We start from the raw sequence: 17165 nt of genomic DNA on the forward strand, positions 1-17165 counted from the left end.
TGCAGTCTCAAAGAAGAAGACTGTTTGATTTATTAACGTCTGCAGGCTGCTAAAATAAACTAAAATCTAAATAAACTCATATTTTAAAACATAAAATAGTCTTTCAATACTTTATGACTTTATTATGTATAATTAACAAATCTGGACAAAATTTTATGTATTATTGTATAATAAGTTAAATAAATAGTACGAATTAACGTATATATTTGATAAAACCCAACAAGCTTTGGTCGCAAAGTATACATAAATACTGTAATTAGTGATCAAAGAATTTAACACATAAAACGGATGGAAATTGTTGAGAGAAAAACTTTTGAAGAACACTTGAACAAACGTTAGTACAAGATAATAAGTTGCGGAATAAGTTAATCTCAAGGATCAAGTTAGCTCAACAATAATAAGTTAGAAGTGTTAGGTTGTTAGTTGCGGAAATGTAAACGAAATATATATTACAAAAAGTTATATCAAGTAGACACCAAGTTGATTCATAACAAGGTTTGCAATCAAACACAAGTTAGTAAATGCGAACAACTTAAGGTGAAGAGGAACTCGGTTTATTAAAAGATAATAGATAGAGATGGGTGATCTTTGTATTGCAATGATATTTCAGAAAGATCGTAAAGGTGTGTTAGATTACATAAGATGGGATCCTCTATTTATAGAGTTCCTAAAAGTTACATTTAAAATAAACTAATAATATCGTACTAACTTTAGTGACCATGCAAGGTTCACTAGACAAAACTTTGCTAACACGCTAAGTTAGTAAATTAACTTTGAAAGTCTTCATCATTCATCTATGTGGTATTAGTTGCGGTTGCGGTTGCGGCTCACTGCGGTTGCGGTTGCGGTACAACAAATCTTCTCCAATTTCGGTAGACAACTTCTTCTACGGTAATGCCAACAATCCAGACTGCAAATCCTTAGCTAAAGAGGGTCACTTTTTGTATCAACAATTTCCCCCAAAGTGACCTCTTAGCTATCTTCTTCATTTCTGCAATTTGAGGAACCAAATAAGAATCCACCATAATTTTCTAACTTCAAACAACCACTGAATTCTTCTTGATATTTCAAATTTAACTTCATCCGTAGTATGCTTTGATCTTTGAACTGAAGCTAAAGTGGTGTCTAGTTGCTTCTTGGTGAGTCGATGGATTGCGGTCATCGGGATGAAATATTTGGGACCGTCATGAACTCTTTTGTAAACAAATCCTAGCTCTGGAAAGTTGGTTGCACCAAGTGAAATTTCTTGAAACCCGTTAGTGTATGCTGGAACAGGTTCGAGTTCAGGAAAGTCAAATTTCTTGGCAAGGACTGGATGAATTTCTACATTGATTTTACCAAATTTACATACCAAAGCTTTGAGAAATTCGCAGGCTCTTTTACAAGCAATCTTCATCTTAGGATGCTTTTCAGCTTTGACTTGAGACACTCGAGTTATGAAGAAAATTTCCTCGGGATTCATGTTCACAAAATCTCCCTAAGTCTGAATGTACTCATCTCCTATTCGGATCAAGGTATACTGATAGAAATCAGCCTTCATGAACTTTCTCGCCTTGTAGTTTTTGACCCCTCTGGTTTATCATTAGACCAGATTTTCTCAAACTCGATACCGTGCTTTGCATAGTAGAGGTTAAGGCGTTCAAACTCCATGGGGAGTCTTTTCACATCCGGTAGAATTGGATCAAAGGATTCGAAGACTGGAAAGAATTTGGAGTTTGGGGAGATGGAAATGTCCCAGTAGTCGTCTGAAGGAGGTTCGGCGTAAGTAAGAATGGGCCTATAGTCATCATCCAATAGCCTACGGGTAGGGTTTACCCAAGAGTTGACTAAGGATTCATCCATTGCTGTATCGAACCCATGTGCTCTCCATATTTGTTCGGCAAACTTTGCAGCCCTCCAGTCACGTTTCTTTTGACGAGTGGCTGGGGAGTCATTGGAGTGATCATAGGACATGATAGGTGCTAAATTTTTGAATTGAGGAGGAGTCTCTTATTGAGAATTCTATTGAGGATCTTGTTGCGGTGGAGTTTGTTATGGAGATGGTTGCGGTGAAGACCATGAAGTTGGTGGTTTGTTGTGCTCTTCGGTAGGAGGAGGTTGAATTCTTGGAGGTGATTGATGTTGATGAACCAAAGGGGTCTTTGATTGTGTAGGGTCTTGTTCTTGTTCTCTTCTTGGAGTGCCTTCACTTCCCCCTTTTGAGGAAGCAACCTCCTGTTGCTCCTCAAACCATTGCTTGAGCCCATCGATCTTTTGAAAGGTTTCATTAAATTGAGACTTCATCTATGCACAAAATTGAAGATTGTTCGGGATTTCTTTGTTGAAGATTAGTTGGTAAATATCCTTTGTAAGATGGAGAATTTCATCAACACTCAACTTTGCAGTGAGTGATCGTCGTAACCCATTGATTGTGTTTTGGAGGAATGCAATACCTGATTCGTATGCGGTATGGGTTTCTTCGACAAGTTGTTTGGAGTGACTTGCTTGTTTTTCAAGAGCTTGATTGAAGTCATTCGTCAGTTTAGTTATCTCCTTGATGAGTCTTTCAGCTGTTGAGATGAACTCTTTGTGATCTGCGGTTCTTCTATTGTCCAGTTCCCTTATACTCATTTCAACCCTGATAATCATTCGCTCTGCGGCCATTCTCTTCCTTGCTTTCAGCCGTTCAACTTGGTCAACGAGTGACTACGGGGTGGCAAGTATTCTGCGGTTTATTGGTAGAGACTACAACCAAGATTTGGTCGATTTTGGTTTGAAGACTAAGGAACTCCTTCCTGGATACCGCAATTTTCTTCTTCTTCTTCTTCTGTTTAGGCTTAGAGGTGGAGTGTTGGGATCCACTCGATTCTTCATCATCCAGAACCATTATAAAATCATATAAGGGAAGGGGTTGCTGAACATCATCAAAGTTGTCTTCATCAAACCCAAACATATGAGCTGAGATTATTTCAATGGCAGTTTCTTCTTCGTTTGAATCACGATCTTTTGCATTTGGGGGGGGGGGGCTTTGAGGGACCAACAGCATTCTCCAATTTATGAGCGTTTTGAACAGTTTCCTCCATTGTAGACATCAATTGTTGAATGGAAACGATGTCGCGAACCGTTTTGGCATTGTTGAAGGAATCGGTCCAATACTTTGCTACGGTTTGAATTTCTTCATCCTTCTGTTGTTGTTGTTGGACTTGTTGCATCTTTCTCGCTTGCACTGCTCTCTTAAAAGCTTCAAATTTTCTGATTTCGGAGTCGGTATTTGGACGATATCGAGTCCAAGAATCATTAGAGTTGTAACCGTCAAATCCTTGTCTCACCGAGGTCTCCCTCGGGTTCGTGGTTCCTTGCATATTTGTGCTCCCCACACCTAGACCACTTGAATGTAATGTCGATGAAATAGGATTTCCTGAGGTTCCTTGGTCTCCTTGACCTAAAGTCAAGTTTGGCCTCGACTCAGTTCCGGCAAGGGCTAAGAAAAAGGTGCCCTACAGTGCAACTGGTGTATCGAGTGTTTGTGTGACACAAAGTAAAATGGAGCGCAACTCCTTGGGTTCAAATGTGTGCAATCGTGATGCCCTGGATACGTTAGGGCAACTCGTCACAATTGGGTCCACTTGGGATCCAATTGGGGGTATGTCTCCATGATGAGATGAAACTGATACACTTGTTGTATCTGAGTGGTGAGTTGAGGTGTGAGAGGGTGAGTCTCCGGTGACTCCAATGACTACCGGAGTCTTTTGAGAGACTATGGTATGAGTCGTGGTTCGCATATGGCTTTGACTAGGGGTGACTTTGAGTTTCTTTTTTCTAAATACATCTTCGGAATCCGAAGACTCATGATGAGTGTCATCAGGTACATTCACATGGGGATCAAGAGTCTTGGATGGAGATTTATGAACTGCAGCAGAAGATGTTGTGGTCTTAGATTTTCGTTTCTTAGAAACACTATCTCCTTTTGTGACTATGTTGACTGGAGTTTTCTTGGAAATTGCAATAGACTTGAACCGTTTAGGTTTGGGCTGAGTGCCTTGGTCTGCGGTAGTCTGGGGGTCCTGTGTTGTAGTGGGCTGACTGGGTCTAGGCGAGGAAGAGTGATATGGGGCAATATCACTTGTAGCCTATATGTGGTCAGCAACCTCTACCGTAGTGAGTCTAATGGACTCCAAGATGTACATCGGTAAACGTCTAATGGGTCCAAACATGTTTGATATTTAGAATCAGTGTACCTTTTGAGATCGCAAGTTGAAAACAGGTTTGTGTCGTTGCCCATATCAAGCTTGGCCTCCTTATGAAGATCGAAGATGCAAAGTGACCAGAATCTAGCAAAAGTAAGCTCAGTCATTCCTTCTTTTGGGGCATCTTTGGAGATGTATTATAGGAAGTCATCCCATAATATTTGCCCATACATTACAGCATTCCTTGTGTAGATACTCGATACGATATCCAATAGCTTGATTCCCATATTATCAGTACCACCAGTCCTTCCTGAGAGACACCTGATGATAAAATGGCACACGAACTGCCATACTGTTGGAAGTTGGTTCTTCTTGAATTCACCATTACCCTTGAGCTTCTTCTGGTAACCCATTTGATACAGAGTAGAGAACACGTCGTTTGGGCTTAGGGAGTAAAACTTTGTCAATAGAAGAACCCTGAGATTGATTGCATTCAGAAAATTTTCTTTTGTTAACACCACCAGAGAGTCATCTACAAGGTTTAGATGAACTTCTTGCAAATTGTGGCTAAGTCGAAAAGCTGAGAAAGCACATTCGAACAAAATCACCATTGGATCTGCTTCAGTGAAGGAATCAAAAGCGCCATACAGTGGGTGTGTTAGGAGAAACTTGATTATCAGCTTAATGTCTTCGTTGTAAGAAGGATGATCTTCAAAAATGGCTCTGAAATTGCTTGAAGGAATGGATGGAGTTTGATCCTTGATGGTGGATTCTGAACTAGTGGGACGAGCAGAGCCTGAAGCTTTTGATTGCTTCTTTGAAATACCAGACTTCACCATTGTTATGAAAAAACTTTTGAGAACTTACCGAAAAAGGGTTTTAGCAAGAAGATGGAGAAGAGAGAGTTCACCGTAAGGGTTCAGATAGCGTAAAAGATATCTTGGGAAGAATTGGGCTTTTTATATGACCGGATTTGAAAAGTTATTGTTATTACTTTAATTCCAGCTGTTAAAGTTAAAAATCCTTGGGTTTTTACCATTATCGGCAACAATTAAAATAAATCAAAAATAAAAGGTTTCAGGGAAAAGAGGAGCATTTAATACATTTACAGTACCATGATCACACGCCATCTGAACGTGGGGTGAGATTCGTTTATCCTTTCTGAAAAATAGGGAAGTGGAAACAGATTTGACATCCAACGGCTGAGTGACATGACTGGTTGAGGAAAAAGATTTATTAAAAGATTTTGTTTATGGAAAAACGATTCACTTGTTTTTTTATCCAAAAGAGGAACCTGACTGAGGAAAGTTATTTGAAAAGGACTAAAGATGTCATGTGCGACAAAATGAATGTTTTGAAGAATGTTTTTATTAAGGACCATTAAATAGCACACAACATTATTCAAAGCGTTTATGAAATTATGACTGAATGTTCATTCATTGCAACTGCAGTAGAGTTCAAGTGACTGTGGTAGCATGCAGTATGACTGTGGTAGCATTAGCTGAACCAACACTTGATCATGAAGGTTAGAAATAAAAGAAATAAAATACCCAAAGAATATATTGATCATATGTAATTGCGGTATACTAGGTATACTGAAAAGAATATGAGGAATATATTATTTTAGAACAGCAGTGAAGAAAGTGCTTCAAGAGTTTTTTTTTTGAAAAGAAAAGAAGCAGTTCTTTCATCTTTGGAGACCAGACGTGGTTTGTGGTACTTATTAATTCAAGAAGAATTGCGGGTGCGGGTTCATCATTCCTAGCATTTCCAAAAATCCATTTAGCTTTGTAGCATCGAGTGTCTTAGTAAAAACATTAGTTATTTCTTCATGAGTGGCCACAAAAATGAGTTCGGTGTTACCTTTGAGGATATGGTCTTTGATGAAGTGGTACCGAAGTTCAATGTGCTTCGTCTTCAAGTGATGAATAGGATTATGAGAAATTGCTATTGCAATCTCTGGAACACAGTAAATTGGCACCCGCAACATCCTGTAACTGTAGTCTATAAGTTGACTCTTCATCCAAAGGAATTGGGAACAACAGCTGGCTGCGGCCACATATTCCGCCTCTGTGGTAGATAAAGAAACACAGTTTTGTTTTCTTAAAGACAAGCTAACTAATCTTCCTCCTAAGATTTGGCATCCACCCGAAGTGCTTTTACAATCTAATCTGCACCCTGCATGATCCGCATCTGTGAACGCTAGAAGACTGAAGTTATTTCCCGCAGGGTACCTGAGGCCGAATGCTTTACTTCCCTTTAGATATCTGAGGATTTTCTTGACTGCGGTCAAGTGAGATACTTTAGGGTCAGCTTGGTACCAAGCACATAAACCCGTTGCAAATACAATATCTGGTCGACTGCCAGTGAGGTACGTCAACGATCCAATCATTCCTCGGTAGGTTTTGTGGTCAATTGACTCTCTAGAGGGGTTAGCTGAGATCTTGTATCCAAAGGCCATCGAGACATTGGCTGAAGAGCAATTGTCCATTGAAAATTTCTTCAGCAACTCAGTGGTATACTTTGCTTGATGAATGAATATCCCTTGAGGGAATTGTTTAACCTGAAGTCCTAGAAAGAAGTTGATATCTCTATTCATGCTCATTTGAAATTTACTTGTCATGAGCCTTGCAAAATCATTCACCATACCCTGATCGGTTGATCCAAAAATGATATCATCCACATATATTTGAACAAGCATCAAGTGATTATCATTTGCTCATCTAAATAGCGTGGGATCAATCACACCTCTTTTATATCCCGACGTGACAAGAAACTCAGAGAGAGTTTCATACCACGCCCTTGGTGCCTGCTTAAGACTGTATACTGCTTTCTCCAGTTTGTAGCAGTGCTTTGGAAATTCTAGACTCTCAAATCCTGGAGGTTGTTGAAGGTAAACTTCCTATTTCAGTTCACCATTCAGAAATGCCCTTTTTACATCCATTTGATGCACTTTGATGTTTTTGTGTGCAACATACGCTAAGAAGATGTGTATTGCTTCCATTCTTGCTATGGGGGCATATGTTTCATCATAGTCAACGCCTTCAAGTTGACTGTACCCCTTAGCAACTAACCGGGCTTTGTTTCTTACCACCGCATCGGATTCATCTAGCTTGTTTTTATATACCCAAATTGTACCGACGATTGTGTGAAATTTTGGCTTCGGTACCAATTTCCACACTTTATTTGTTTCAAACTCAGCAAGTTCCTCTTACATAGAAACAATCCAATCGGGCTCCAGGAGTGCTTCTTTTGTAGTTCTGGGCTCGACCGAATACATGAATGATGCATAGTGGCAATGGTTAGTTAAATCACTAGAGGATCGACTTTGGATACCTGAGGATGGGTTGCCGATGATTTGACCCGGTGGGTGATCCTTCATCCAAATGTGAAGACGATTTTGTTGCTGATATGCAGCTGCGGTTGAGGGAATATCTTCAACGTCATACGACTCTGTAGTTGGAGAATGTAGTTCCCCCTCGACTTGGGAGCAGCCTGCAAATGTATTTTGGACTGTAGAAATTTCAACTGCAGCTGTTGAAGGAGGTTCCCCTTGAATTAAGGATGGGAGTTCCCCATTGAACCGAAGACGGTTCTACTTGAACCAGTAACATCGGTTCCCCCCTGGACTGGTGAATGAGTGATAACCCTTGAATCCGATCTTGTATCAATGTTCTCAACTTCTTCATCCTCAGAGTCTTTAGAAACATTTGATTGGATAGTGACTCTGCGGGTAGAAATCCGAGCTGCATCTTCTAGTACTGGAACCTTGATGGTTGTCACTTCCAACATAGTTGAATTTTCCCCCTCGACCAGCGAGGTGAAAGTATTGAGTGACAAGTCTTGAGACAAGGTCGGGTCAGATACCTCAGCATGTTGTTGTTAGGCTACCGGAGACACCAGGATTTCTGAGAGCTGAGCTATCTCTGCGGGGTAAAAAAGATCATCATAGTTGATTTCAACTATGTTCAACGGACCCAAAGAGGCTGGGATATCACTTTCTAAGATAGATTTCGTTCAGTTGAAGGAGAAGTGTTGCAGATGTAATAGTCATCAAATTTAACATCAAAGCTTTCGACTATCAGTCTTGTATGTATTATGAGAACCCTGTAGGCCACTTTCTTGGTTGAGTAGCCAAGAAAAATGCATTCATTTGATTTTGGTGCAAATTTGTTAAGGTGATCCTTGTTGTTAATCACAAAACATCTGCAACCAAAAATATGGAAGAATCGGACATTGGGTTTGCGGTTGTTGAGACCCTCATAAGGAGACTTGTTAAGACGTTTGCAAACGATACTTCGGTTTTGAACAAAGCATGCAGTTGCCACTGCTTCTGCCCAGAAGTAGAGGTGAAGGTTGGAAAAGTTCAACATCGATCTAGCTGATTCGACCATTGTGTGATTTCTTCGCTCTACTACTCCATTTTGTTGTGGTTTGTAGGGTGCTGAAAATTTGTGACTGATGCCCTTGGAAACCAAAAAACTATTCAATAGTTGATTAGTGAATTCGGTTCTGTTGTCACTTCTTATCCTTCTGACTAGTAGCTTGATCTGGAGCTCTATTTCTTTTATGAAGTTGATCATGATCTGCGGTGTGTCAGATTTGAGTCTCAAGAAGAAGACCCAAGTGAAGCGAGTAAAGTCATCAACTATAACTGGAATATATTTCTTGTGATGAAGATTGGCTACGGTAGATGGCCCGCAGAGATCAATGTGAAGTAGCTCTAAAGGTTCAATGATTGAATAATCGACAATCAGTGGATGGCATCCCTTTAAGATTGGAAGACCTCAGACTAGTTCTTTGGTGACTGGGTTGTTGATGTATCTGAAGTTGAGACGAGCAAGTTTGCGGTGCCATAACCAACTTACCTCCGATACTGCTTTTGACAGAAAACACAACTGCGATTCGCCAATGATTAAGGAGACATCCAAGGGATACATTGTCCCTTCGACTTTGGATTTGATGGAGCATGTGTTTCTATCATTTGTCATTATGTAGCAATATTCACTATCAAATTCAACCCAATGACCAGCCTTGCATAGGTGACCCACACTGATCAAGTTATGCTTGAGGCCCTCTACGTAAGCCACTCTTTGAATTGAGAAACTTCCCGTGGTTGGTACTCCATAACCACTGATGATGTCATTCCCATTGTTTCCAAAAGTAACGTGTCCACCATTACAGATTGGCCTGAAGTCGTGAAGGTATTCTAACCTTCCGATCATGTTCAAGGAGCAGGCACTACCGATTAACCATTCATCTTCTTGTACCTCCTTGCACATTGCCTGAAAATTAATTGATTAGTTTGGGCACCCAAACAAGTTTGGAGCCCGGGAACATATGAGAATTTTTCTTAATGGATGCATGCACGTGGGATTTAGGAACAGGTTGTAACGCCCGCAGATTCGGGCTAGTCAATTTAGAGATGATAAGTGTCAAAAAATGACTTTTTGATATAGGATTATTTAGAATAAATAATCTTAACTAAGTTGTAGTATATGTCACAAGTCGAAGAAGTTATGACCAGTCGAAGTTTCGCAACAAACCGGCTCGACACTGGGAATCGTTAAAAGTGAGTTTACGATAAAGTACTTTTTGGCCTTAGTGACCTAAACTAATGTTGTATAGTAAGTCTCCACCTACGTGTGGATATAAAGAACATCAAAAATGGAGCTCGTATGCAAAAGTAATGACCTTCCGAACATGTAGCTGTCTGAGGGCATGACATGTGAAATTAGTCAATGACGCTAATCTAGGCTAGAAAAACACGTGCTAAGTCTACGAGAGTGATGTGTTAAGATTCCACGAAGTAGAGATAAAGGCCACGACGTGGAAATGTCATCGGACACCTTTTGAAGCTAGAACGCAGATGGCAAGCCTACGAAGTGAGTCAGCGATCTCCACGATGTGAACATGTCATCTCCACGACATGGACTTACCCAGAACACCCTATAAATAGCAATTTCAACATAACCATTCTTACACCAAATTCTTTTTTTTCTCTCTCTCTCTTTTGTTGAAGGTGTTCCGCGTCCTAAGCCTGACGATCACGAACCGCTGACCGTTTCTAGTTAGATTCTATCAACTCATGCTACTAAGGTTAGTGCATAGTTACTTTCATCTTACACATAGATATGAAGTATTTAATATAAATTACATGCTATGTGTGCATATTATATGTGTTTATGATATCTATGCTAGATGAACAAAATGTATATGTTTTATTCAATTTAAACTGTATATGTATTTTCTACCTATAAATTACAATGGGTAAAGATTGGTAGATGAAAGATAATATAGATCATGAGAAATGAAAGATTATGATGAGAGGTTAAAAATGATGAGAAGCCTTAACCCAAGCGTTGGCCCCGTCATCTAGCAGAGTATGGATGACAACCACGGACTATTCTAGACGGTCTGGTGGAACACTAGCAGGCGCGCAACCTGTACGTGTTGTGAACGATATGTTCACCCGGTGTACTCTAAAAAAACCATTGAAACGTATTGCGAGTGGACTCTAAAAAATAATACTGTCAATAATTAAGATAAACCTTGGCAGCTATGGACTTAGCGTATGTTGGATGAACCCTGGCAACTATGGACTTAGTGTCTGTTATATAAACTCTGGCAACGATGGACTTTGCTACTATTCCTTAGGTTAATCCTTAGGAATAAATGTTGAGGAATAGATGATTCTTAGGGAAGATACTTAAGAATAAAGAAAATAATGGGGATGGGTAATTGGTTTAATTGTTTGATGATTAAACATAATAATTATATTATTGTGGGTTGAAAACCCTATGTACTCACCAGGTTTCCCAACGTGACCCACTCAGTCTATTTTTATCACAGGTATCGAAATAAAGCTACATTACACTGAGAGATTAAAGGAGATGTAAATCACTAGTGTAAATAAGGTCTGTTTATGCTTATGTTTATGTATTGATGATGACATCCCAAAGTTTTATTATAAACAAAATACATTTCTTCGGAAATTCTTTGATAATATATTTATCATGTTTTCTGGGAACAAATTTCGCAATATATTTCATTAAAAATATACTCTGATTTTTAAATAAAGCATAAACAAATCGGTATTTTCTGGCCGTGAAATTGGGGATGTCACACAGGTTGCTTTTCAGTTTTTGAACCTAGTCCATGGTGTTTCACAACTTGTGGGATGTTACGAGGTTGGATTGGACATGACGCTTTTAGCAGATAAAATCCAAAGGAGAGATTTTTCTCGTTTATCCAGACACCGTACTTTGTCAACGGTCCGGAGGATGTGGTTGGAAACTTGTGACCGATCCTTGGGTGATGTTTGGCTACAGTGACCTTGTGACTTGAAAAAGTTGTGTCACGTGAACTAGTATTAGATTTTGACCTGATGACTGACTGATGTGATTTTGAACATTCAGGAGTTGGCAGAATACCCTTCCACTTTGGATCATTTAAGGAATATTGTTGAAATGACGTGACTTTCTTTTGAGATTTTGCAGAATGTTTGAAAAAGATTTTGTCACAGTACATTCTTTTTTGCTTGATCCAATGACCGCAGTATTTTTTGAAAGATTTTTGGCAGTAATGGGATTTTCAAAATTCTTTTGATTTGAAAGCTTGGCTTGTTTGAAAGTTTTATTTTTGAGATCAGTTTCGCTCTTTTTACCTCGGGATCTAAGCTCCTCTTTGAAAGCCAAATTTGCTTTAGTCTTTGGAGAAACACAATCAGAGACATTTAACTGCGGTTTCTTGAAAATCTTTGAATGAGTTGAAAAACGGGGACTTGAGTAATCAGAACTAGAAAGTTCAGGACTCTGAGAACATTGTCCAAATTCAAAATTTTCAATTGGCACTTCATGAAGAATGGGATGAAGAATCGCTGTGCTTTTGACTGGGGTTTGCGGTACAGATGACTGGACTACCGCAGAGTATGTTAAAGATGTTTTTTTGTTGGGACACTTTATGGAAGGCAAGGATGGACAATTTACAACTAGTCTTGGTCATTCCACAATGATTTATTCATCTACATATGAAGTGGACTGAGAATCGAGACAAATTATGCCAATGATGGGTAATTGATTATTTGGATTACCTGAGGATTCAGGAAGAATTTCCTCAATGACACAGTTATTACTCGGTTCGTGAAGTCTACCGAAGTGACATTTTATGTCTTCAGGGAATGTTTTATCATTGACTGGATAATGAAACTCACGATCCGGTGGGACATATGGACGATCAACATTAAACCGGGGAGTAGAGTTCTCTTTGGTTGAGTAACCATTGGACCATCCCCAGTTATAAGTGTTGTCTACGGTCCCATTGTTAACTAAATTTTCAATTGCTTCAGTCTCATTAAAGAGCTTTTCTATTAACTGATTGAAACGTACAATCTCTTTCCAGGCAAGATCCCGTTGATTTAAAGCAATATCTAACTGAGTTTCACTTAACATCCTAGCATCATTTTCTAGTACCAAGTCCTTTTCTAACATGGAAACCTTAAGCCTTTTATCTTCTAGTCTTCCTCTCACATGATAAAGTTCTTGGGACGCTATGTTCTTTTCGTCTAGGGCCTTGTTGTAGTCTGAAAGGACGGCAACACACGTGTTATTAATTCACTACTAGAAAACAGCCCTTTAATGACACGCAAACAATGACACACACTGATTTACGATACGCATTTTTTGTGTGTCCTAAAAATATTGTCAGCTTTCCAAAATTTAAAGGATAGAGGACACGCATTTGTGCGTGCCCTAAAATTAATGTCAAACAAAAAAAATTACAAACACGGAGGGTGCTTATGTTAAATGTGTGTCAGCTAGAAATGTCGCTTTATAATTTTTTAATTAGGCGCGCGTTTTTAAGGGTGGAAAGTGAAATCACTAAAATTCTAAAAATATTTAAGTGTCCGCTTCTCCACTCTATCCTCTTGATCTCCTTCCATTCTCTCCCTCCATTCTCTGTGCAAACCCTAAGCCATCGCCATCTTCCTTCTATCTAGGACGTGCTAGGGTTTTATTTTATTTTAAGCTTCAACTTCTCCTGATTTTCTCTCTCTCTACCTCCTACTACTCGACAACCACCCACTACCCTTCGTCTTCTCTCTGGTTCACCACCGCCACCAATAAAGCCCCATTATACCCCCGACACAACATACCACAAGATCACCACCCCTCTTTCGCACCACCATCGTTGGTTACTAACACCATCATTTGTATAAAAACCCAAGAACCACCAAGCCACCCTTTTCCGCCATCCATCTCCCTCTTTTCTGTCTATCTGTAACAGACCACTGCAACATCGCATTCATGATCGGCCCAGGCTACTTATGATTTGGAATAAATTGGTAGGTAGACAGCAATGCCTCTTTTACCTCATCCATCCTATATGTCTCTATCTCCGGTGGCGATACAATGAAGCACGGGATTAAGAAATCGGAGGAGGGATTGAGAGAATTTGTCGCTTCCTCCAGTTTCTCTTTTGATTCTGGTAAGTTTATATTCGATTTCTCTTTCTTCAGAATTCTTTTTCACATATTTCTTCCCATCTGATTTTATGATTTCAGATTTCTCCCATATGATTTTGATCTTAGATTGAGATTTAGAATTCTCAATCTTTGGTTTCTCTTTTAGAAGCTTCATAATCTTGTGATGGTTGCTGGGCAGAAGTATTACAGGGCTTCATCTAGGGAGTTGGTGAGGATTGTTAGCATACATAAATCTCCAATTACTAATCTTTTGGAGAATCGATTGTTGGAGCAGGCACAATTCGGGGTTTTGGACAAGAAAAAAGGTTCATGAAGAGGAATCTTTATCTTCTTGATTGCTTTGCTAGCCCATTCTTCTGTAGTATTGCAGCTATTGAATGGTTTTGCCTACACATGGAGTTGATTTCAACGTTTGTTTTTGCTTTCTGTCTCGTTCTGTTAGTCAGTTTTCCATGTAAAGCTATAGATCCCAGTAAGTTCTTCCGTTCCATAATTCTTGTTATGTTGCGTTGTTCATTACATATGTGATTTTGTTTTGTTTGATGTGTAACTTGTTGATTTAATAATCAGGTATGGCGGGATTGGTTGTGACTTATGGGCAGCCACTACTTTTGATTGCATCATCATCATTTCACCTAAAGAAGTCCTCGTCTTTCTTGATGCCTGGAAGTATGCACACAACTTTCCTCCATATAATAATAAGCTACATGTCCTTCTATATAACTTTTTAATCAATTTTTTAAGGTGCAAATATACAATCTTATAACTTTCTACTCTTTATGATTCCTACAGGTGCTGGTTTCCCGAGTGTGAAGATAGTTGTGGTTGGAACTGGTACAGCAAGCATATATGCTGGTTTCACGAGTATGTTTCTTTGATATTAGTGATTTTTTCCAGCTTTAGTGTAAAATTGTTTTTGGTTATTAAAAAGAAACATTTTCAATTACCGTAATAGTAGAATCATGACTTATTTTTGTTTGAAAATGCTTTGAATTATTGTATGTTTAACCATTGGATTTCTTTTGAGTTTTTGTCTCTTTATATTATAAGGGATATATATTTGGGATGTTATGTTTAAGCATAATTAATTTGTTTTGTTTTTGGTTATATTGTTTTGTTTTGTTGTTTAAACTTTCCCTCCTTTAACTAGTTTGAAAATTTTAAAATATTCAGATTCCATTTCTTAGTAATTAATATATATGATTCTGTTTTCCTAATTACTTGAGTAGTGTGTCTGTAAATTTTTGATTATTAATAAATAAATAAATATATACGATGGATGATTTTGCAGGAAGAAACTGATAGGTGAGGCAAAGGCTACTTTTATCCCACAAGTTCCAGAGGCGTTGAAAACAAGTCTGATCAAGCACATTAGAGCTCATGTGGATCCATGAAACAAGTCAACAAGAATAGGAGGTAAATTATGTTTCTTTTTTCTTTTTTTAATCTTTTGACCCATCATCAGGTACACGTGCTTCTGCTGGATCAATTGGACTTGTTTTCTCTTTTGAATCAGCATAATTTTTGTCTTAATTGTCTTAATCAGGATAAAGGACATATCTTTGTTGACCATAATAGTTATCTTTGGAACTGAGAAGGTTTTGAAACAAGTTGTAGAGAATGTCTTAAAGGAGGTTGCATCCTTTTCCAGTAACTGGCTTTGTTTTACAATCAACCTGAATTAAAAGTCTTGTCTGAGCTTTTCAATTCTGTCTTGAATTTTGATGCATCAGGTGGAAGGAAGATCTTTCCAAGGAACCACAAGTAGAACAAGAATTGATGCTTGTGATGCTTAATGTCAATCAAACCACAAGATCTAAGGTGAGGACTACATACATCGATCTATTGGATATATAATGTTTGAAACCAAATATACATATTCTTATGAAACTTTTTATTTGTTTAGTCAATGGCAGATCAAATTGAACAAATGGGAATTAAAATAGAAACACAAAAAAAGGATTTTGAGGAATAAACTTGAGTCAACACAGGTAGGAACCACGAGTAGAAGAGTGTTCCAATTTGAGCAATAAACTTGAGTCAACACAGGTATATTATAATTCATAGCTATTGATTCACTTCTTTTTTATAATATTCTCTTAAACTATTACTAATAAATGTCTTTTCTTATTTTTTTTTAATGCAGAACAAACTAAACCAAACCAATAATGTGTTGGCTAACACCGAAGAAACACTCAAGAAATGTCAATATGCTCTCAAGCAGCGAGATTTTATCATAGAAGAACAGAAAAAAGCAGGTGTGCTTATTTTATAAATATGTCAATATTTTTTTATCTACTTTTTATTTGTATCTTTTATATATTTTTTGAATATTGCTTACGAAAAATGCGATGACTCATCAAGTTTGTGTACTCCGGTCTGACTTAGAGAAATCTCTTCAAGACAATGCATCATTCTTTATGAAAATTGGTATGCATTCTTTTATAAAATATAAAAACTATTTATTTCAATTTATAACTATCTACTCAAATTTATGTAGCAAGAGAAGATAAACTAAATGCGGGTAATAGATCAGTTATAAATAAATTTGAGTGTAAACTGGCACAAGATGTTGGTTCTCTTTCCAACATGGTGGCTGCTTCTGTATCTCAACAAAATGAACAACTTCAATGCATTGAAAAATTCTATAACATTTTCATCAGCATTAATGATCAGGTTCAACTTTCATCAAATTAAGTTACTTGTTTTTTGTTTTGTTTATCTTTTTGATTGTTTATATGATTTTATGATTTAGGCCATGGCTGAGTTAAAGAAAAAAGTTTATGCATCAAAGAATTTGTATATATCTCATATTGAAGCCTTGGAAAACATTGTAAGGTTACATAAGGAAAGTGTTAATGGAAGTTTAGAAGATATTTCATCCATGGCTTCTTCCAATGCTCGTTATGTTGAAGAAGTAAGTTAACAAACTATAATTTAATTAAAACTTGTTTTTGTTTATTATTACTTAATTTGAGTATGTGTATGTATATATTTTTTCTTTTTAGCTATTAGCTGAAGAATCTGCACAAGGGCGATCTATATTTGATGTGCTTCAAGGAACATTATCAACCCAACGGTGAGGTTTTATTTTCTTTACTTGAATGACTTGCATATATGTTATTGCTTTTCTATCTTGTTAATTAATCAAGATTGATACACATTTAATCTTTGCAGGTTTCTCGTAATTAGTAATCAACTAATCATATATTTGTTTGAATGAATGAAGATGTTTACTTGAATGACTTGCATATATGTTATTGCTTTTCTATCTTGTTAATTACTCAAGATTGATACACAGTTAATCTTTCTTCCTGACATCATACGCAACTGCTCACATCAAAGGTCACCTATACGTGATGCTTATTTGACCCTTTTCAAGGTGAGCTGTTTCTTCAACTTGTTTCTTTGTATCTGCCAAGATCATTGGGCATGCAGTTCCAAAACTACTTACAATAAGTCCTACCAGCCATCTTAGATGGGAAGTTTTATCTTTGTGTTTACCATTTTACCCT

General features: G+C 37.9%; 1 protein-coding gene across 1 annotated transcript; it reads right to left on the reverse strand.

Moving 5' to 3' along the window:
* Nucleotides 1–8953: 8953 nt before the first annotated feature.
* LOC145113791 (uncharacterized) lies at nt 8954–9448 on the reverse strand. The gene has a single exon (XM_079049842.1). It carries the CDS (start codon nt 9446–9448, stop codon nt 8954–8956), a length of 495 nt encoding a protein of 164 aa, XP_078905968.1.
* Between the last annotated feature and the right edge of the window lie 7717 nt (nt 9449–17165).

Source organism: Lactuca virosa, chromosome 5 (genome assembly GCF_052849685.1).
Source record: "Lactuca virosa cultivar CGN04683 chromosome 5, Lactuca_virosa_CGN04683_v6, whole genome shotgun sequence".
In the NCBI taxonomy this organism is placed as follows: Eukaryota; Viridiplantae; Streptophyta; class Magnoliopsida; order Asterales; family Asteraceae; genus Lactuca; species Lactuca virosa.

What these genes read in the sequence shown, in the direction of transcription:
- LOC145113791 (XM_079049842.1), bottom strand. Translation starts at nt 9,448, where the DNA reads ATGTGCAAGGAGGTACAAGAAGATGAATGGTTAATCGGTAGTGCCTGC.